Source organism: Cylas formicarius, unplaced genomic scaffold (genome assembly GCF_029955315.1).
Source record: "Cylas formicarius isolate icCylForm1 unplaced genomic scaffold, icCylForm1.1 PGA_scaffold_8__14_contigs__length_24414737, whole genome shotgun sequence".
Classification (NCBI taxonomy): Eukaryota; Metazoa; Arthropoda; class Insecta; order Coleoptera; family Brentidae; genus Cylas; species Cylas formicarius.
The window spans coordinates 1,130,113-1,153,229 of NW_026844361.1; the positions used below are offsets into that span (position 1 = coordinate 1,130,113).

General features: G+C 33.2%; 1 protein-coding gene across 1 annotated transcript in view; it reads left to right on the forward strand.

Moving 5' to 3' along the window:
- The window catches only part of LOC132706545 (somatomedin-B and thrombospondin type-1 domain-containing protein), a 282,892-nt gene extending 262,458 nt beyond the window's left edge, over window positions 1–20,434 (forward strand). The window contains exons 4-5 of the mRNA XM_060677925.1: window positions 859–935; window positions 19,639–20,434. Coding sequence (XP_060533908.1) covers window positions 859–935; window positions 19,639–19,853 — 292 coding nt within the window. The 3' untranslated portion in view covers window positions 19,854–20,434. The remainder of the gene's footprint in view (window positions 1–858; window positions 936–19,638) is intronic.
- Window positions 20,435–23,117: the final 2,683 nt, after the last annotated feature.

Sequence of the window (23,117 nt, forward strand, 5' to 3'; positions counted from 1 at the left end):
TATATATATATATATATATATGTATAGATAAAAGAATAAAAGGCATCCATTTTGTGTGTATGAGGGTGATTTAAGTAAATATGTATTGTATTGTATTAGTGTCCGTGTGTAATAGAAAAATCTAATTTGTTCTGTAATTTAGTTATCGCTAAGTCCAGAAATTTTAAAGAGTTATATAGTTTTGGTTAGTTTTTTATATAAATTTTATGTATGGAATATGATTCAAAAGGGACTGCAGTTGTCTTTCCATTCCAGTGTGAAACAAGTAAAAACATCATCCTTTACTTAGAAGATGTTTGTGTATGATATTTCAACAAGTAGTGGACAAAGTGCGTTTCACATAATTAATCCTTCTTTAGCAATATACAATTGACGATTAAATTCAAAATGTATTGTGTAGTATTGTCCAGTATTACGATAATCGGTGGAATGCTAGGAAATAGATTTTGGACGTCAAAGAAAACTAAAATTGAAAAAAATTTTAATGGCTTTAACCTTATTGATTAGTTCGAACGAATTTTTAAGACCATATCTAAAAATTTTATTAATCTTGTTGAAAGTTTAATTGATGGTTCTGTTACAAAAGAAACTATAGGCCTAATTGGTATATCCAGTTTGTCTAATTTAATTAAAAAATATAATTTTGGGGATTCAGTATTCATAATTAGTTTTTATTTTTCCCTGTCATTAAAAAGTTATAAATCTGTAAATACAGTTTTGATTTGTTTTTGATATTACTCCGTGGATTTAAATTCATAATCCTACAACGGTAATTAAATTTCCATTACTACTTAACTACAACGTGCAATCGTTGAGTTTTGAGTATAAATTTAATCTATAGTTCGTCTATTGTTTCAGGTATTGCGTGGAGTTTGAGATTTTGAAGGCTTCCAAGGCTTGCAGGAAGGAAGACAGCTACAAGGCACTTAAAGAAGGTACACACTAATAACAGTTACCTAAAAATTGTTTTCGTCATTTTCTTCATATTCATTTGAGATTGTCACTTTATCAGTTTTGGCCTTTACCTTATCCTATCTTTTCCGGCAGACAGAGTCAAACTTAAAAAGGGATTTAAGAAATTTATACAGTACAATCTTGATTATCCAAATCGTGATTTTCCGAAAACAGGTTTATCAGAAATAAACTATTAAAATAGAAAAATTCCGATTCACCTAAAATATTGGCATTGTATAAAAAGCGTCTGGGATTCACCTATAGTGCTGAACAATAATAAATTTTGAAATCCGCTAATTTAAATAATTAAAGTGTATTTTTTATTTACTGGGATCTCAACGCAAAAAACTAAGTTTGCTTTGAACAAAACCCTCTCACAAAAATCGGTTTTAATATTGCATTTGAGTACTGTGGTCTTTTGTGATAGCGTTCTATGCTAATCAATTACGATGGGACAAAGGATTTACTTATTTTTTTAAAAGGACACACAAGCCTCGGAATAAGAGTAACTCGACATTAATTGTTTTCTGCGCTATAAACAAACAAGTTATCTCTTGAATATACTTCACAACGCATAGAAAATTTAACTAGTTACATAAGATTTTTTTTTATTTAATTGAAACTTTTTTATGCAGTGACTTTATACAAAAATCAATGGACGTTTTCATTTCATTTCAAGATGGAACGCAATAAGTTTTGTACAAAATATAGGTAGAATATGGATAGTTTACATAGTTTACAAACCTAAAAGTAAAACTAGAATTTGCAACTGGGAAATCTTTACGCTTATCAGGAAAGAGGAAACCACAGAAGTAGTAAAGATGGTGGCAGATGCTCCACCAGAAAGGCTAAAGCTAATTAAATCAGCAATCTTGAATCCATCAACTAAGCAATTTAAACTTATAATAAAATAAAGCTAAAAATCTTGTAGACCACACTGCAAGAAGATTAGTGGAGGAACCATAACGCTTCAATATCTGAAAGTGGTATGGAAGATTCTAGTACCAAAACTTCAGAATACATATGAGTGCTGGCAAAAGTAAGAGTAAGACTACAAAAAATGTGTCTATATGTGCGCATATTATATATATATATATATATATATATATATATATATATATATATATATATATATATATATATATATATATATGGCTGTTGGCGGAGCATCACTAAATCTCTGTTAAGACATGATTCGTCTCTTTGGTCCGCGAAATTTCTCTACAAAATATTTTTTAAATCATTCCAAGTACTGGATGTTTGAAGATTGATCACGACTTTTGCATTTCCTTTCAATTTACTAATCAGACAATTCAACAAGTAAATATTTTCGAAAGAGTCAGGTTCTTTAACATTATAAAATTTATCAATAAAAGTTTGACAAATAGTTAGGTATCTAGATAAATCGTTTGGGTTCCCATCGAATTCTGGGACGCAGTTGAGATGTTCAGATTTAAAAGTAGCCATACTCATAAGAGATTCACTAAATTGACTGTCTGATGCTAAATTATGTTTTTCAAAAATAGTTTCCAAATTTGTTGCGAAATAATTTTTCTGACCTGAGCTGGTTGAAGGTGTATTATTACTTAAATCGATAGGTAACGTTTCAATATTATCAATTATTTCGTCGAGTTTCGACATTAACAAATAATTGCAACTTACGGTACTAGATAGGGGGCGGTTCTGGTCATCCCTTCTATAAGAACAAGACTTCGATCGGCGATATTGGTCTTCACAAATATTCTTGTTCTTGCGAAACTAGACGATATGGTTTCTAGTTTCCGATGATCGTGTTCTGTACAGGTCTTCGATAGACTGGGGTTTTCGATTTTCAGAAAACCCCACTCTGCCAAACACTAATCACCAATAGGTGCGATGATACGAAAAATCGACGTCGCGACACGGTGCGCTAGTCAATTTCTGGAAATCCTGCTACGACTGCGCCAATTAACTACTCGGGACGACCGTTGCCTTTTTTAAAAATTTTATTTAAATTTACAACCGTTTTAAAATGGTCTGTTACAATAACATATCTAGACAGAACTGTTGTCGACACCGTTAAACTACGTTTTTATATGTAGAAATAGGACTCTGCTGGGTCAGCATTCTTGGATCTTCGGTAGTGAGGTAACTCCTCCCCCCGTAAGCTTTAACTATACCGTCAAGAGGGGCAGTTGAACACATTTTGGATCTTTAGGTTCTTCCACTTCTTGCTGCTGTTTCTTGCTGGATTTGGTGCATCTTGGCTGTAACAATCTTCTATAGCAAATAAATAGACACAAACTGATTATGACCATGTATATATGGATGGTCCATATGCTCGGATATTTGTAAAACTCCGAAAACTTCAAAAGTGGGTAATTTAACTGAATTTCATTCCTTAAAAGGTTTAGTTCATCTAACTTAACTTCATTTAATTTGACAGTCAAATCCATCTCGCTTTGTTGTGTTGGAATATCTGGCAGATCAGGAAATAATATTGGCTGAGTACTAAGGTTGATTGATCTGACATCACTAATTATTGTGCGATGATCAATTTTGATCAGGCATTCTTTTGGAATTTTGACTTGGTATGTCCCATGAAGATTCTGAATCTCATCCTGAGCGTTGCATTTAAGTTTAACGCTCTGTACATCTGAGACTACTAAAATCCATTGATTGGAATTTTCTAGTTGATTAACTATTAGCTGAGTGATTTTGAGTTGTGTTTTGTGGCAATTTGTGATTTGTGGATTTGTGCTCAACAAGGCTATGTCGCAAGGACTGCTGCTGTCGTTATTCTTGATTTCTTGTTGGGTGCAGACCAATAGACCTTTAGTAGCCTCCTTGTAGGGCCCATTATAGTATGCATGTTGCAATTCACTTTTTATTAAATATTTTGCACGCAGTAAAACAATCCTAAACCAACTCTCGTGTCTTATGGGGATTGAGTAGACATGAAAGTAATCGAAAATTATTGGATTAGTCATTAGTATTCTCAAAAGGTACTTGATTTTATTATTCAAAATAAAACAGTCAATAGTAATTAATTTCTCAAAAATAAAAGTGTTTTCTAACGTTACAGGTATAATCATTTGGTTTTTTCCAACTTTGGTTTGCAAAATAAGAAGCTCTTTAAATAAGTCGTTAATCTTAATTATACCTGGGTGAATAATATTCAATTTTGAGAAAGTTATTGAATTTTCTAAGTCTTGTAAAATTGATAAAATTATTTCATAAGTGTTGATCATTTGTACCAAAATATCTTTAATAATTAGTGCGTTCTCCCTATAGGCTGACTTTTGAACAATAAGAGCTATTTGATTGATCTTTGACTCCAAGTACTTGCCATTTTGACACATTTTCTGCAAAGTCTGGTTAAATTTTATAAGAATGTTAAGGGATAAAGAATTTTGTTTTAGAATGCCTTCGGCTAACTCATTTTGGTTGCGCTGTAAGTTTTTAATAAGCTGTTCATAATGCTCTCCGTCAGAAGCGTCAAGATTTCCTGTAATAGCCTTAAAAACAGATTCGAGTGCATTTATTAGCCCTCTCTTAGATCTTTTTTAATGCGGAAGGATTTCTATAACTTTATTTTCAATCCTAGATTCGAAAATGTTTAGAAGTTTAATATAATTTTGACTATCATTGTAATATCCCGGGTGGCAGGATATTATTTCTGAGACATTTTCCTTTTTTAAATATAATTTATTAGTTTCCAATATTGTTGGATTTAAATCAAATAATGGATTAAAGTGTAAGTATATTCGATTGATTTTGCATTTCCCAATTTTACTGGCATAATTCCGGGATTGTTGTCCAATTTTCTTAAAGTTATTTCATCATAAAAGCCACAAGTGAAGCCGACAAGCCTGAAATGTAAAACCTAGTGTTAACGGAATTTAATCAAAACTGTACGTGTTTCTAAGCGGTTTTTTAGATTGTCCATATGTAATTTTGCTTGCGTATCTGTTGCTACCGTATGTCGCTCTGGGTTCGCGGATATAATTTCAGTGGATTTTGAGAATTTATCTCCAAGTTTTTTGCGTTCATGTTTTCGTATATACACCTGTTGGTTGGCTTGAAACAGGTCCGGACTGTCACGGGTTTCGTTTCGTTTTTCAATTATTTTTGTTTTATTTTCGATTAGACCTTGATTGATTTTTGAATATAGTAATTTTGATTTTTTCTTTATGTTCACTTACGTAATTACTTAATAGTAACTGGTCCAGTTTTTGATCAAAGGGGTCATCCGAAGTTATATGACCATTTATTATGTTAATGGGTTTTAATTTGGTGACGGAGTGGACAGAATGATTATAGGCTAATATAGCATATATCATTTTACAATATATTGGAGACTTTTGAAAGCCTTGACTATTTAATAATCGAATGTGCTCGGCTAAAGTAGAATGAAGTCGCTCGACATTGCCGTTTGATTGCGGATGGTGGGGCGAGCAAAAATGAATTTTTATTTTATGTAAGCTTAGTAACTCTGTAATAACTGTATTTTTAAACTCGGTACCATTATCAACAATTATTTGTTTTGGTATACCGTGGTGAGAGAAAAAGTTTGTTAAGTTATCAGCCATCTCGGTAGCTGCGGCAGATTTTAAACAATAAGCTTGCGCATATTTTGCATATAGTTACATATAGTTAAGAATTTAGTTTGTTCTAAAGTGTATGTATCTAAAAATATGATTTCAAAAGGACGAGATGCGGTCGGCGTTATATTCATTTTGATGTTTACTGGGTGCCTTTCATATTTGGTTCTTTGGCAAATTTCGCATTGATTGATATAGGTTTGTATTGATTTTTTGGGATTTGGCCAATAATATCGTGCTTTGATTTTTATTTCAGTTTTGTCTATACCGCGATGATTAGTTTCGCTCTCGTGATAATTTTTTATTATTTCAGGAATGTCGTTTTTATTTGTTACATCTAGTAATTTAATGGTGCATCTCTTAAAACGAAAAGATGGATACTTAAAAGTTTTTCTTATCGCTTCACAAAACGGTTCATAAAGTTGGGGGTTCTCGAAATAGAGGTACAGTAAAGCTTGTCGGGGACTACAAACTCTTTGACAAAATTAATTATATCATTTTCGAAATTGTTTTCGGAAAGCTGTACTAAAAATCGTCTTCTCTTTTCAAAAAGAATGGCGATTTTTGATTTTGCCGCGGGATGTAATACTTTAGAAATAATAACTTGGTTGGCACCGTAGTTCACTGCGGTTTCGATAATGGGTATTCCGACTATTGGGTCTTCCTCGTAGTTCGTGTGTATGGTGACGTCGTCCTCAGCTGATTGTTGTCCTAGGTCAATGTGTACGTTATGCGGGTTTTGGTCGTTTGTATAAGTCGACATAGCGTCGGCCTGCGCCACATTAGAAATTAGGTCTAGATTTTGATCGGGATTATCGGATATTTGTTCTAAGGGTTCTAATTGTTTATTAAAATCTTCGATGTATTCTTTTAATGAAAAAGTACTAGTCTCTTTAGTATGAAGCTCTATCCGTGAAAGTGCGTCTGCATTTGTGTTGGATTTGTGAGGTTTATATATAATGGTGAAGTCAAATTCTTCAAGTTTTATACGCCATCTTAATAATTTAGAAGAAGGGTCTTTTAGGGACATAAGCCACTGGAGAGGGGCATGGTCTGTAATGATATTGAGTTTACGACCAAACAGGTAGGGGCGAAAATGTTTCGTCGCCCAAACTATAGCCAAAAGTTCTCGCTCAATGGTGCTATAATTTTGTTCGCTGTCATTTAAGGTACGTGAAGCGTATGCAATAGGAAGATCTTTCCCAATTGTGTCCTGTGATAGAATTGCTCCTAGAGCTACATTGCTGGCGTCTGTTGTAAGGTTGAACGGTTTACTAAAATCTGGGTATTGAAGTATTGGTTCGTTAGTAAGTACATTTTTACAGGTTTCGAAACAAGACAGAAATTCTTGATTGTGAATTATTTTAGCACCCTTTTTTAGACATTTTGTTAGCGGTTTTGCCAATTGTGTAAAATTATCAATAAAGTGGCGGTAATAACCTAAAAGTCCTAAGAAACCTTTAATTTGTTTTGTGGTAGTGGGGATTGGATAATTTTGAATTGCTGTTATTTTGTCAGGATTTGGTTTCACGCCGTCGGGTGTTACGATATGACCAAGATAGGCAACCTCTTTCCTAAGAAATTCCGACTTATCGAGCTGTATTTTAAAGTTGGCTTCCCTTAAACGAGTAAATACATCGGTTAATTTAGCAATGTGTTCTCGAAGAGAACTAGAGAAAATTATTATATCGTCCAGATAGACTGCACATTTTTCGGTTGTTATTCCTCGTAGAATATTGTCCATAACACGTTGGAATGTCGCGGGGCTATTTTTTAGTCCAAACGGCATGCGTAAGAACTCATAGTGACCGTTTTCTGTGCTGAAGGCAGTTTTTGGTATGTCAGGTTCGTTTACCTCGATTTGGTGAAAACCACTTGCCAAATCGAGTGTCGTAAAATATTGGCATTTTCCAAGTTTGTCTAGTAAGTTCGTAATGTTGGGGAGAGGGTATTTATCATTCAAACTTTTTTCATTTAATTTCCTATAATCGATGACTACCCTCCACTTCTGTTTGCCAGAAGCATCGATCTTTTTGGGTACCACCCATATAGGAGATGACCATGGCGAGTTACTAGGTCGAATTATATTTTGAGACATCTTATTTATTTGCGATTCTACTTCCTTTTTATGAATGAAGGGATAACGGTAGGTTTTTGTATAAACCGGCACCTCATGGGTTGTGCGAATGTGGTGTTTGATTTTGCTGGTGAAAGTAAGAGGCGTTCCATCTTGATAAAAAATATCGGAAAATTTAGAACAAAGCTTAAAAATTTCAGAATTTTCTTTTGCATTTAAGTGATTAGATCATATTTGCGACACATCAAATTTTTGGGGGCTATCATCGAAATGATTTAAATTAATATTTTCCATTTCTTTTTTGCAAAATTTTTCAACTGTGATTGGTTCAGAAAAATCTAAAGTAATGGGATCGCAATTATTATTTAAAATGGAGGTAAGGGCCTTTCCATTTCGCGCTATAGTCAAGCATTCAGGAATCTCACATTTATTAATTTTTTGGTGTGGAATAATTAATTCTCCGTTCTTAATTGTAGTTTTTATATTAATAATTTGTTCACAGCGAGGGGCAATAGTTATAAAATTTAAATTGTTTTGTCTTGTTTGGTGAAAAGATAATTTTATTTCTGTATATGGAGTAATCAGAAAAGATTTTTCAAAGTTTAGACTGGCTTGCAGTAATTTTAAATTATCGGTTCCGATCAAACAGTCGAAATAATTATGAAAATTGAAGAGATAAAATTTTAATTGCATTGGGTTTGGTAAATTAGATATTTTTGATGGAAGTAACAAAGAACTATATTTGTGGAACATGTAGAAACAATAAATGGGTCATAGCGAATGCAATTTGGATAGAATTTCTGTGCTAAATCAGGTCTTATAAAGGATTTTGTTGATCCGGAATCTATCAATATTTTAAAGTTGTGCTCGGGAAAAATAATAAAAGGTAATTCGCTTAAATTTGACGTATTTAAAGAAATATGTGTGGGTGTTAAGATTTATTGTCTAATTGCGGAGCTTCCGTAAAATTTACATTTCCACTTAACTCGTTATCATTTTCAGATGATGACGTAGTGAGTATCGACTGAAAACATTCAGTGTGCAACTTATCAGGCTGAATTGTGGGTTGTTCCAAAGGTACAAAATACTCTGGATTATTTTGCTGATAATGACTGTTACAATATGAATAATAGTCAGGGTAATATGGGTCATAATAACATTGATCAAATTGATTAGATTGATCGAGTTCCGTGTTGTACATCTCCTCGACTTCCATTTTTTGCGGTTTTTGAGATTGCTTGAAATGGGATTATTTTTAAAATTATTTTGGTTATTGAAATTTGGTCTGCCACTGTTGCGCGTAGACACAGACATAGGCATAGGTGGAGATAGATTTTTAATTTGGTTGGGTCTAAAGACATTCTAAGGTCTGCTAAAAACTTGTGAATTTGTATAGTATTTTTGCGGGGGTCTATAAATTGGCCTAATATCAATTGGACCGGTGGGAAATGCTTGTTGGTGATGTCTAAAATGATTTGGGTTATGCCGATGAAATTGCATATTTTCTTAGGAAAGAAAATTTTGGAAATGCTGGTTATTATGTTTTAAATTCTGAGGTGGCAGATTTTGAACTACTTTGGTCATATTTTCAAAATATTGCGTGTTACTTTCTTGCATTACAAATGTTAAGGCTTTCGACAGGCTATCAGGTTGCATACATCTAATGGTTGTACCAATAGGTTCTTTTAAGCCCGATAAAAATGTTTTCAAAGCAAGGTCGTTATAGAGTTTACGTTTTATTTGTTTTGCTTCATTAGTCGTTTCATGCGTATCAATAAATGAACAAATCAAATTTAGGATATGCAAAACTCGATCGTAAAATTGAGTCGGTTTTTCATTTAGCTGTTGGCGGAGCATCACTAAATCTCTGTTAAGACATGATTCGTCTCTTTGGTCCCCGAAATTTCTATACAAAATATTTTTTAAATCATTCCAAGTACTGGATGTTTGAAGATTGATCACAACTTTTGCATTTCCTTTCAATTTACTAATTAGACGATTCAACAAGTAAATATTTTGGAAAGAGTTAGGTTTTTTAACATTATAAAATTTATCAATAAAAGTTTGACAAATAGTTAGGTATCTACATAAATCGTTTGGGTTCCCATCGAATTCTGGGACGCAGTTCAGATATTCAGATTTAAAAGTAGCCATACTCGTAAGAGATTCACTAAATTGACTGTCTGATCCTAAATTATGTTTTTCAAAAATAGTTTCCAAATTTGTTGCGAAATAATTTTTCTGGCCTGAGCTGGTTGAAGGTGTATTATTACTTAAATCGATAGCTAACGTTTCAATATTATCAATTATTTCGTCGAGTTCCGACATTAACAAATAATTGCAACTTAAGGTACTAGATAGGGGGCGGTTCTGGTCATCCCTTCTATAAGAACAAGACTTCGATCGGCGATATTGGTCTTCACAAATATTCTTGTTCTTGCGAAACTAGACGATATGGTTTCTAGTTTCCGATGATCGTGTTCTGTACAGGTCTTCGATAGACTGGGGTTTTCGATTTTCAGAAAACCCCACTCTGCCAAACACTAATCACCAATAGGTCCGATGATACGAAAAATCGACGTCGCCACACGGTGCGCTAGTCAATTTCTGGAAATCCTGCTACGACTGCGCCAATTAACTACTCGGGACGACCGTTGCCTTTTTTAAAAACTTTATTTAAATTTACAACCTTTTTAAAATGGTCTATTATAATGTTATAACTGTTGTCGACACCGTTAAACTACGTTTTTATATGTAGAAATAGGACTCTGCTGGGTCAGCATTCTTGGATCTTCGCTGAGATATATATATATATATATATATATATATATATATATATATATATATATATATATATATATATATATATATATATATATATATATATATATATATATATCCTGATATTTCACTATCAGTCTTGCCTCACATTCTTAAAACAGTTAAAATGATTTCAAACTTCAACTCTGAATCATCTGTAGATTGATTCAAAGCTGCTCCTTCATCTTTGGGTATTATGTTATTATTGTTATTTATACTAAAATAGCAGATCTCAAATTAAAATTAAAAATTAACTATTTAGTAAATCTTAGGATATTGATACAAAACAGATTTTTAAATATTTTATTATTTTTTTTATTATGGGTGAACCAGTAAACAAAAAATAAAAACCAAATTCGTCCCATTCAAACAAAAAAAGCAAAAAATATGGCAAAATACCATATCGATGCATCCAGGAATAGAAAAAAATTACAACAAATTATCTACATTATTTATAATATATATGAAATAATTACTGGAAAATTGGTTTGTAATAAAAAACAGAGGTGACTAAATTCATTTATTCACCGGTTTAGGCTAATTTATATTATTATTATTATTCAGAAAACTATAAAAGAATAGCATTTTGCTCCTTTATTGGGAAATATGTTTTTACTATTTACAAAACTCATGGATTTTTCCTGCATCGGTTCATGCTGAGTCGGACTTGCTGACGTTTCGCCAACCATCCTGTTGTCTTCTTAACTGAAACTGACTCGCATTTTACTCTGTACCTGCTTATATATTGTTTGAGTGCGGCGGAGCTAAATGAGGGGCATAAATTTCGTCTCGGGTGACTGATTCTCAAAGTGGTGAGTCGCGATTAAGATTATTAGGTTGCGTATAGATTTCTATAGATTATCGGATATTTCGTTGGTAGAAGAATTAATTACATGCAAGGATTTTAGTTTTATCAAACAAAATTTTATGTCCGGTTTCGCTATTGTGTTCGGCAACTGCTGTGAGTTTGTTTGTTTTAGTCTTAAGGATCTTTCATATTCTTTGAGCCTAGTTGATATTTTTCATCCGGTCTCTCCAATGTATTATTTGCCTCATATGCATGGAATGCTGTAAAATCCTGGCATCTCAAATGGAATTTTGCCTTTGACGGATGGAAGATGTTGAGAGATTTTTGGACAATTAGTAAATCTGGTTTTGACGTTATATTTCTTTAGAACTTTTGACATGTGGTCAGTGATGTTTTGAATGTAAGGAAGGACAACAGTGGCAAATGTGGGATTGCTTTCGGTTCCATTGCTATTGGAAGGTTGTGGTGAAGTGTATTTTGTGATGGAACGCTTAATATCTTTAATGTGAAAATTATTAAAAAGAAGATCAGAGGTCAAATGTTTCAATTCTGGGTTCAGTGACTCAGGTTGAGATTTACGGCTCCTGTAAACAAGAGAGTTTATAACCGATGATTTTTGACGTGGATGGTGATGTGATAATGCATTAATTTTATTCGATTCGAAAATTCTTGAATGTAATCAATTCTTATACCCACGAAAAACCCGAGACTTGGTTTTTATCTGTCATCAATTAGGAAATTGAAATCAGTGATCCGAGACGATGTTTATGCCCCGCATTTAGCTCCGCCCCCTTAATATATAAACAGGTGCAGAATAAGATGAAAGCCAGTTTAAGTCAAGCTCTAAAAAAGCCAACAGGATCATTGCCGAAACGTTTGGCTCACCAACAACCAACGCAGGAGGAGTCTAGGAGTTCTGTAAAAAGTAATGCAGTAGCCTGTGGAAGTTTCTTTGAAAAATTAAAGTAGTTTTTATTTAAAATAAAAATAGGATATCCGATGCAATAATTATTTTCCAATGTTCTAATTCATTTGTTTCATGTAATTATTAACTGTCAAATTTACGAGCCCTAACAACTAAATGTTCGGACGATGTAAAAAATGATAAAAAAGACATTTTTATATCTATTTAATTTTTTGTTTGCTTTGTCGATTGAATAATCAATTTACGCACAGAAAGTGCTATCGTAATGAATCATTTTTTGTTTCGCATGAATTACATAGCAAAATAACGGAAACATACCAAATTTGCTGACAAATAAATATTTGGACGCGAATGTTTATCGACCAAGAAATCAATGCTTCCCATGGTAAAATGTAGTGTGCTTAGATAAATGAGATGTCAGTTTGGGTTGTATCTTTCAAGTTTGTATAATAGGTGATAAGAAAATGACGCGTGGTGTTGCAACAAACAAAAAAGTGCGAGAAATTATCATATCTCAGTACTGCAGAGGTAAATCAATGCAAACAATTTAAAATGACTTGAGTATTGCAAAATCAACAGTCGGGGAGATTATAAAAAAGTATGGAGAGACAGCTAGTGTTAGCGTCCGTGGTAAAAGTTCAGGCCGACCTAGTAAAATCACTGAAAGAGATCGTCGTATTCTGGTCAAGATTTGTAAAACTGACAGACGAAGATTCAAGCCCAATGGAATCACGAGGCAAACTTAAATGTCTCCAGGGAATGTTGTAGACAATGGATGCATAAGTCTGGTTTGAGATTTTATAAGGTAAGTTTACAATTTTTCCTGTTTCAATATAAAAACTATTAATATTCTATGATCTACTTTTTTTAAAGGCAAAGGTAAAACCATTATTAACGTCTATTCAGAAGAAAAAACGTTTGGATTGGGCAAAATCTAAAATATCCTAAACAACGGAAACATGGAGTAACGTTATCTTCAGCGACCATTCGTACAAAGATTGTCTAAAGCGCACGGTAAAATTTCCCCAGGGTGTTTTGATTTGGGGGTATATGAGTGGTAAAAGGGTTGGCAACTACGAGTTCATTGATGGTAATGTAAATGCAGAAAAATACCAACAAATTTTATCAAGAAGTTTGATTCCATCAATAGAACGAACTTTTGGAAATGAAAATTTTATATTTCAACAAGACGGTGCGGTGCCATACTGCAAAAACAACAAAAAAGTGGTTTGGGGACCATAATATGAAAATTTCATCGTGGCCATCAAGTAGCCACGACTTGAATATTATTGAAATTTTATGGCATCGGAATAAAAAGGCTTTGCGTAACAATCCTCAGCGTACAGTTCCAACATTAAAGGCAAGAATCACCGAAATTTGGAACACTTTCACCCCCGAATATTGCAAGACTTTGGTAGATTCCATGCCAAAACGCATAAAAGCTGTTATTGCCGCGAAAGGTGATTTTACTTCTTAATAATGTCCGATTTAAAGTAAAAGATTTAAATGCGTCCGAATATTTATTTGTCAGCAAATTCGGTATGTTTTTGATATTTTGGTATTTGAAAAAATAATTCATTACGATAACACTTTTTTGTATAAAAATAAGTGGTGAATTCAATTTTCAATCGAAAAGGTAAAAAAAAACAATTTATAATAAGTATAAATATATTTTCTTATTATTATAATTAGTTGTTACGGCTCGTAATCCAGCTAGCCTACATGTTAAAATTTCCCGCTCAAACAACATACGATGCATTTGGCAACGTTGCGGTACGGGACTAATACTTTAACCGCTCCTATTCACCAACCCTTTTTCGGCTAAACATCGCGATATGTTTACCCTGAGGGTCGGGCGAGGATCGTGTAATCGAATTTCGAGCGTTCGTTATTTAATTTGTCGGTCGGTCTGTTACTTTCTATTTGCAATCCTCCCGCACCCGACCTGAAAAACTGCGATTCGAATGGTTCCCGTCAAACTTCCCTTCAAACGAAAATCTACGACGAAGATAAGCGAGACACTTCTTTCGAACAAGCCACTCGAGGGTAATAAGTTCCATCGAAGTTGCCGGCGCGGCACGGAACTTGAAAAATGGAAAGCCGCGTCTGCAATTTCGATATTCTTTTGTGCGACGCGAAAGAAAGACGATGAAATGCGGAAAGTTTTAATCTCGCGTTTATTAAGGCTTCGTGGGACGCGGAGACTGTCCGACAAAGTTACAATTTGTAAACATAGGGGAGAGGGGGCACCTATGAACACTTTTTAAATAAAACATTATATTTGTCATATTGTGCTACATATCAAGGTATTTTTATGAATAGATTACCTATCAAAGTAACAATATTATTTTTGTTCAAATGTGCCCCTGGCAATAACAACAAGAATACAATGTAACTTAGAACTTTAGAACTTTATTTAAAACATACAGATCTTATATTATAATTGTGTATTACCCCTAACTTCGTACGCTTTACAATCTTAACATTATCTTAAAAATAAACCATTCAAAATGGTCTCAGGAAGGCATTTAAAAAAGATTCAAGTAGTTAAACTATGTAAGTTTGGAATTTCAAATACAAAATAAATAATCAAAGTCGCCTTATTGGCCAACATAAAAGTAAATATGCAAAAAAAAACAACCTCAAAAGTTTGGTAATAGTACCTAACCTAGTTAAATTGACTAAAATCAAATTTGAAAGTTAATACAACAGCTGTACGAGAAGTTCCTGGAGCAGAGCATGGCTTTGGAAGTTTCCTTACAATATCAGTGATCGGTATGCAGGATTGGTCTCCTTTGTCAGGGAACAAAAATTTTAAGCTACGAAATACTTCTGTAATCCTTTTTTGGCAGAGTGACACTTTAGCAATAAACAGTCATTTTCATTTAAATTTTCATTTGTCAAGTATTGAGTTGATACCATTTCGTCAACTAGATTATCAGACTCAGAATTATTTTGACCACATATTAAATCCATACCATAATCATCATGAAAAGATATATTTCCATTAGATTCTGAGTCCGACTGATATTTTGGCAACGGTTTTTCTTTTTATACGTATTGTTCTTAAGCGTCTTGATAAAGACATAATAGAAGGCTTGCGTATCATCCGTAGCTTCTACTGCGCATTTTTCGGGAGTATCAGTTAAGATTCGTGACGAACCGTTCTTTCTGCTGAGACTAGTTGATCTGGAAAGACTGATGTTTTCAGGTTTTCGCAAAGATAATACTGGGTGCCTTTTCATAAAGTTTTTCATCCATTCAATGTCCATACTCTTGTTATCTAACCATTTTTCAGGACACTTATCTAACGCTGACGCATATTGATATGCCAATTTTCGACCTTGTAAATAGGTAAGAAAATAATCCATTTTGGATACATTTTAAAGTCCCTTTCCGGAATAAGTTCCTCATCATTAGTGAAAATTTGATGCACAACGCGTTTGCTGCTATAGTTTACATTTTTTGGCATTACATTCTCTTTATATTTCTTTACTCTGTAGTACAAAGTGGTTGGTTTTATATTATATATAGCAGCAGCGGTCCTCAGTTTCATGCTATCATTGACAACACACAATACAGCTCTCTCGGCGTCTTCTTCGTTAACATCATTTTCTTTTTTCTTTTTGCAATTTCTTACCATTGTGATTCACAACTGTAAAAGAATATAAAATGAACTTATTTATTTATATTTATCAATTATTTTAAAAAATAAATAAACATCATTTGTTCAAATAGCGGGGGCACTTTTGAACATTTTATTCATAACTTCCCCACAGATTTTTTTCAAATCTGCCCCAATACCATCCTTTAGAAACAAAATTATGGAGACGACCAAGAAACTTGTATTTAATTAATTTATTCATAATGTTCACAACATTATGAAATAATCAAAACTCGAAAATAATACTTACATTTTCCGTAATCCGTTAACAACAAAAAATAAAAATGTTTGGTTTCGTTTCCGTAAAGTAACCGACAAATTTTATTTTGTTTGACACTGATATTGACGTAAACTGGCAACTGACTGACGTGTAGTTCGGTGTTACCAGTATTAAAAAGGCATTTGAGGTTAGGAAACACAAATGATGCTTTCGTAAATCGAATAATTCAAAACTGTCTCTGTTCTAAACTGCCCCCTCACCCCTACGTTATCACCACGATCTGTCGGCACACAAATGAAGCCCACTGCAGTGGACAACAAATATTTACTCTTATGTAGCATTTACCCGCACGAAACGTCCACTCCCTCCGGGTTGTTTTGTTCGCGATATCCACAATAGAAACACTCAAACACAGAGGACTTGTTAAAACTATATTAGTATTAGACAAAACTTAAAAGCACATAAATTCGTCCGGCGCGCGCATGACGTCAAGCGGAGCTAAAAATTTGAATTTGAAGGGATATGGTACTTGTACCTTTCTAAAAATCGATAAAATCAAATTTTTCGACAGCGCTCGGCAACGAAACCTATATCTCGGAACGGAGCATCGTACAGCGTCGCCATTGGTACAGAAAAAAGTTTTAATTTTTTGTATGTTCTCCGTCGACGCTACATAAAAACACGAATAACTTTCCAACGGTGTGAGCTAAGCTGAAATTTGGCTCCTTTTAACGAAAATGGGGTCGAAAAAATTAAAATACCATCTTTACAACGGTCCAAAGATTTTTTTTCAAAAATGGTTACAAACATCAACAACGAGGACGCAGACGCAGAAAATCCAAATCTAAAAATTATTAACAAAAAGATTTTTTGCAAATGTATAGGGTGTCTCGGCAATTTGCAAAAAACTAAATACTGGGTTCTTCTTTTACTGAAAATTGGATATAACATATTGTATTACACAGCAATACTGAGAGTATGGTCAGCTAAAATCTTCGTATTTGACGTTTTCACATATTGAACAGGGTGTTCGGGAAATATCATGCTATATTAAAAAGTATGATAGGTGTCTTAATCTAGATATAGAACTCTATACCCACGTTTAAACTTTACAAGATGGGCGAATCAAAAGTAGTGAAGTATTTTTTTAGAAATTTTGTCAATTTTTTTGGGTTCTTTTTTTTTATAGATAAAATATTTTTCTCCAAAACTATTTAGCCGATGGGCAAAATTCTTGGACCAGGATAAGCGGGACGTCCTGGACTATAGCTTTTATTTCAAGCATCTTTTTGATTATATATTTTTCAATTATAGACAAAAATCTAAAGGACGTTGACAATTTATTCTTTTCCGCCTTAAATTATTAGCCGTAAATCAAAATTGATTTGCACAGTAATGAAGGGCACATCGGGGCAATTTTTGTACTTACCGTTTTCGTCTATCGCACAGGATTCTCGGTATATTTGAAAAAAATCCATTTGACAGTCCCTATATCTCACACTCAATCTAGAGACGATGACGTCATTTACTGTTACGGTGTACTGCATGGTTTCAAAAAACAAGTATTCTCTCGAAAACCATTTACTCTCTTGGACAAATTCATGAACCAGGAAACGTGGGAGATACAGGGTTGAAACTTTTACTTCGCGAATTTTTTGGGTTATGTGTGTCGATTATGAGTAAAAAAAAACAAAAATATCCTGAACATTGATGTAAATGAAAAACTATAAAACATTGGATAATTTGGTTTAAACAGTACCATAATTTCTGTGGAGAGATAGTTTCAGGTTTCGTCTATCATATAGAACATCGCTATTATTTGTATAAATTTTTGTATTTACAAAAGAAATTCGGTGAAACGTGAAAGACACTTTTTACAGGGTACATACACAATACAATTACATCGATTTTAAATTTAATTTAAAATTAATGCGTCCCTCTAAAATGAGAAACCCCGAAGCTGCTTCTTTAAAATACAAATCTGCTCCGGGCAACGCACTACCCATTCGCCTTGGTCACCGATGAAATTTGCAAAGAAATCTTGTTTACAGTGCAATTACCAAAGTTTGTTAAATGTAATTGTTTAGATTAAAAAGCAAGTTGCTATTATATTTGTACAAAACAAATATCCAGAAACATATAAAAAAATCGTTACGTTTTGCTATACTGATACTATTGCTATAATGATATACAACAAACAGGTATCGTGATTATGACTATGGCAGAAATCAAACGACTTAAGGCATTTGAATTGACGATAATGTATTTCATACATTTGATTGTCCAAACCTCGCTAGAAAAAATCTCAAATTTACAAAATATGAATAAAGGAAAATAATTTTTCATAACTCAGAAATAGATTTTGAATTAGGTATATTTAACTTATTTTATTTTTGAAATACCTTTTTCTCTAAAACTTAAACAGTTTAAAGTGTTAAATAATCCTGAAAGTCAAATACTTTTATTTAAAACAAAAAAAAGAAATCAAACATGAAGTGTAGAAACTATTTATTCCAGTAAAGGAGTAAAGTTAATAAACAAATGTTCAATATCATGAATACTGTACACATCGAGTAAAGCCTTACACAACTTACAACTTTAACATATCGATGGTGGAAAGCCAGGAGAATTGCTTAAATATCCTGCGCAGATTAATAGATTCTGCGAATTTAAAGAGTTGAAAATAATAATAATAGATAGGTCATCTATTGCTGTGAAGGTTTACTTAATCCTCCCGATAAATGATAAACCCAAGTAAAATAATCTTCATTTGATGTCAACAAACATCAGTCTTAGTACTAAAATTTAAAACATTATTTTTATCAGAAAACATTACAATAATATTATTAAATTATCCTTTCATCTTATTTATATGGCTACCATTACCATCAAAAAACATCCCTATATCAGTTAGTAAACACGACAATATCAATTAGGTACATTATTTCAAAGCATTTCTTTCCAAAAATTTTTTGGGTTGGAATTTAGTTACATGCTGGAGCCCTCTAAACTAATAAAGGGTACATTAAAAAAAGAAACTTACCTGCTTTCTAAAAGAGTTTCGAATAATTTTATTCTTTTTCTTCTATTAATTCGACTATTTCGAGCCAATTTCCTTTTGATATCCCTCGATTTTTACAATGGCAAATTAAGAAATGGTACGGCGTCTGGTTTAGGTAATCGGCAATTTCGGGCGGTATAGCTGGAAAAGTAGATTGCTTTCGTAAAAAGATACATCGAAATGTCTAGAACAAACTCTGGCAGTTTTTAAATTAATTGGGTCTGCAAGCTATCACCCAACTCTTTATCTTTGTTGTATCATGCATAAAACCGACTGCTATTCCAATGTTTAAAATAGGCGGGAAGCGTCTGTCGCTCTAAAACTGTGCAGATTTGTGACTGTACTGCGAAAAAGAAGAAGACGCAATCAATAAACGTCGGTTGTGTATTTCGTGACGTCTGCACGGTTGGGCCGAGCGATCTAACCAATCTTTTAAGAATTTGGGTGGAGGTCTCGAGCCAGAGTCGGTCAGATAGAAAGAACAAGTTGAAGAAGAAAGACTAACCTATCTTTTAAATTTTTTTAGGCGAAAGGGTATGCGTGCGCTGCGAGTCGGAAGCCTTACACGAAAATTTAGGATGGAGATGTCAAGGGCACGGCGTTGAGGGTAGAATAACACGGTGGTCAGCCCTGTCGGCGCCCCACTGCCACGGCAAATGGTTGCGAGCTAGGGCGGAGCCCGACAGGACATGCACGGACAGGACGTGCAAGGACCAAAACGCCGCTTTTATTTTCGTCTAGAGTAGTTTTTTCCGAAGATGTGTGATTATATGGACATTCAATTGATCAGGTTGTCACAAATTTCGGTATTAAATCGCCGCTAACGAGTAATGTCCTTTCCCCCTCTTATGTGGTGGTATTTTTTACTGGGCCAGTTTGGGAAGTTTGCGCTGGAGGAGGTGAATTGGTAGAACCAGTTTTCGTTTAGTTTTACATGTTTTCGACTGACTTGTTTTATTGAATTGACTGACTGAACTGGCATTTTATTTTGTATTTTATACCATTTCGTTCATGTTTTTCTTATGTTTGTGATGACCGCAACATAACTGCGTGCAATTTAACGGAAACTAACCAAACCATGTTTATACTAACCGTCATGGAAGAATGTAATAATAATAGTAATATTCGTGAGTTTATGTTGTAGAATGTGTGTCTTAGGCTCTATAAATAATTATTATGGTTATCAGTAGCGTTTAATAACTGATATTTTTACTAACCGATAATGTAAATATACAAAAGTATTTTTTCTGTAGTTTACTGTAACGTATATTTTGTCAAAACATATCACGAGGATACAAACACAAATTTATGTAATTGTTAATTTCGACGAAATAAACTTACAATAAAAATGGTGTACCTTTAATTTTCAATTCCTAAGAAACAGCTGACTAACACGAAGACTGCTACTCATTTTATGTCCTAATAATGAAAAAACAAATATTGATCATCGAAATTGGTATTATTGTTTTTGCTTGCGTTGAAGTTAATATTTGAACCAGTTTTTCTACTCTCAGTTAGTTTCAAAACACGCGTTTTGAGCGCTTCAACTGCCTTCTTCGAGCGTCGAAAATCGTTGACCACGTAATTTGTTTTATATGCAGGAATAAAAAGATGTCATTTTAATTGATATGTGAGAGCTCGCATTGTCTTGGTGAAATATGATTCGTCTCTTCTGCTTATTTTGACGAATTGTTCGTTATTAAGTTGACCTAACGCCACTGTAGATTTTGTTTGTCTTGAAAAATCCATACGGTCGATTTAGTGGGGTCAAAAAGCGTATCTTGAAAAAACATTAATAGACTTAGAAACAGGTAAAACCTGTTACTCAAATCATTAGTTAGCTTATTTTACATACGAAATGGGTAATTACGACTTTTTTAGTGATAGCGAGTTTTGTATAATTGAAAAAATTGGCAAAAATGCAGAAATTAAAAAAAAATACTTTTTACCATTGGCCATCTAATAATTTTGAAACTATTCAACATATTGTATTGTCATAAGCCGATGATTACGAGAATCAAAAAAGTATTGATGTAATTTTAATGAACTAACGATCATTTGTATTAGTTTTTAAATAGGCAAAATATATATTCTTTTCAAAATCATTTAGAGATCTTTATTCAAAGATTCCGCTGTCCCTATGTGTCTTTCTTGCTACAGTATTTGCAATTACATAAATTAATAAGAATTTCTTATGGGCGGATGATATGAGAAAATCTTTAAAAATCTGGAACCTTTCGGGAAACAGAAACTTTATTTTCAGTTACATCATAACTGCAAATATTTTGGCTCTTCAAAAATATTTGTCCTAAGTCGTTGAATGTCATAGAAGAAGTATGTTCCAATTCCAGAATGATTTCCATAACATCAATAATATAACGATGTACATTTGAATGTAAATCCATGTACTCAGCATTGGCATGACGCATGAAACAGTGCTGAAGGAATTTAGCTCATACTATAATAGGTAGAGTTGTAGAATTGACTGGTCAATTTTTTTTGTGTCAATTGACCGATCAGTTGAAGGAAATAATTTTAAAAACACAATGAAGTTTTTGTTTATTTATTTATATTGCGCGTTATCGTAGTCGAGTATTCCTTGTGAGGGTAATAGGTAAATTGGACATCACAAACCGATAATCATTTATTATAAAATACATATTATTATTATATCATGGTAGATAACACTCTACAATTGTTATTTAAAACATTTTGATCGAATTTGACTGGTCAATTAAGAAATAATCAATTGTCTGTCAATTAACCAGTTTGACCAGTCCCAACACTAATAATAGGTTATTTATAGTATGTTTTGCAACAAGTGCGGTAAACGGCATTTGACCCACGCTCAGCTCGTGTTTAATAGACGAGTGACTTATAAAGTTTGCTAAACGTGTTGCTTACTATACTTTTGCTGGGACCGTTAGTTTTTGGGTACATTTTGACAAAACATTCACTGACATATCCGTCAGAATTAACAAACGTCAAAATTCAAAGCGTGGGAAATATTTCCGAAAACATCCGATTGCTCCCAAACCGGTGCGGGAAAATTCCGGAAAAAAAATCCGCGCGCGCTAGATCATTTCAAAAATTTTTTGCTGCACAGATTATTCTGCGAATTCCGACCCTACAACAACCATGTTTTTAGAAAGACTTATTATTCTTCCGTTTTTAAAAGTACTTATTTTGTCCTCTTTATTATGTTAGTTGTTTTTTTATCAACTGTTTGTTAATAATTAGACTTTTTTCAATTTCTTTTGTGGCTACTTTCCCCTGCATATATTTATTAGTTGTTTAGGAACATCATCCAAATCGAATGGAGTGCAGCAATTGACTTCAACTGCATTCAACATTTCAATTACATCATTTTTACAAGCTGACTTTATTCCTTGAGGTTTATCTTCGAGATTTTTATTAAATATTGATTAGTGTAAAATTATTTCTGGATTCAAGTAAACAGTGACACGTTGTCATCCATCCTGGATTTTGGGAAGAATATTACCGTCGGAATGTTTATGTTGACCGCTTGCGTTCACTTAAACGACCCCGAATAAGTGTGGGTCCCACATTGTAGATAAGAGTCTGCGTTTTTTTTAAACTTCCTTATATATTTTTCCACATTTCTTTAGCAGCATAGAGTATGAACATTTTCCAAAAAAAAAAAAACAGTTTCTCGCTTTCATATTTCAGGTCGTGAAAAAAAAAAGGTAATAAAAAATCTATGCTCTTCAAGTCAATCACAAAATTATTCGGATAGATTAAATAGTTCCGCAATATCGGAGGGTAAATAATAAAAAAAGTAATTTTTTTGAATTTCCGCATTTTTTCCAGTTATTTCAATATTACAACATTCAGTTACACTAAAAAAAGTCGTAGTTGCCCATTTCATTCATACAATTTCAATTCATTTGGTTCAGAGCAGAAAAAAAAAACTGAACATTTTTACCTAATTTTTGTTCCACTAATTGCTGTTTTATTTCAGGCTCATATGCATTGATCCATGAT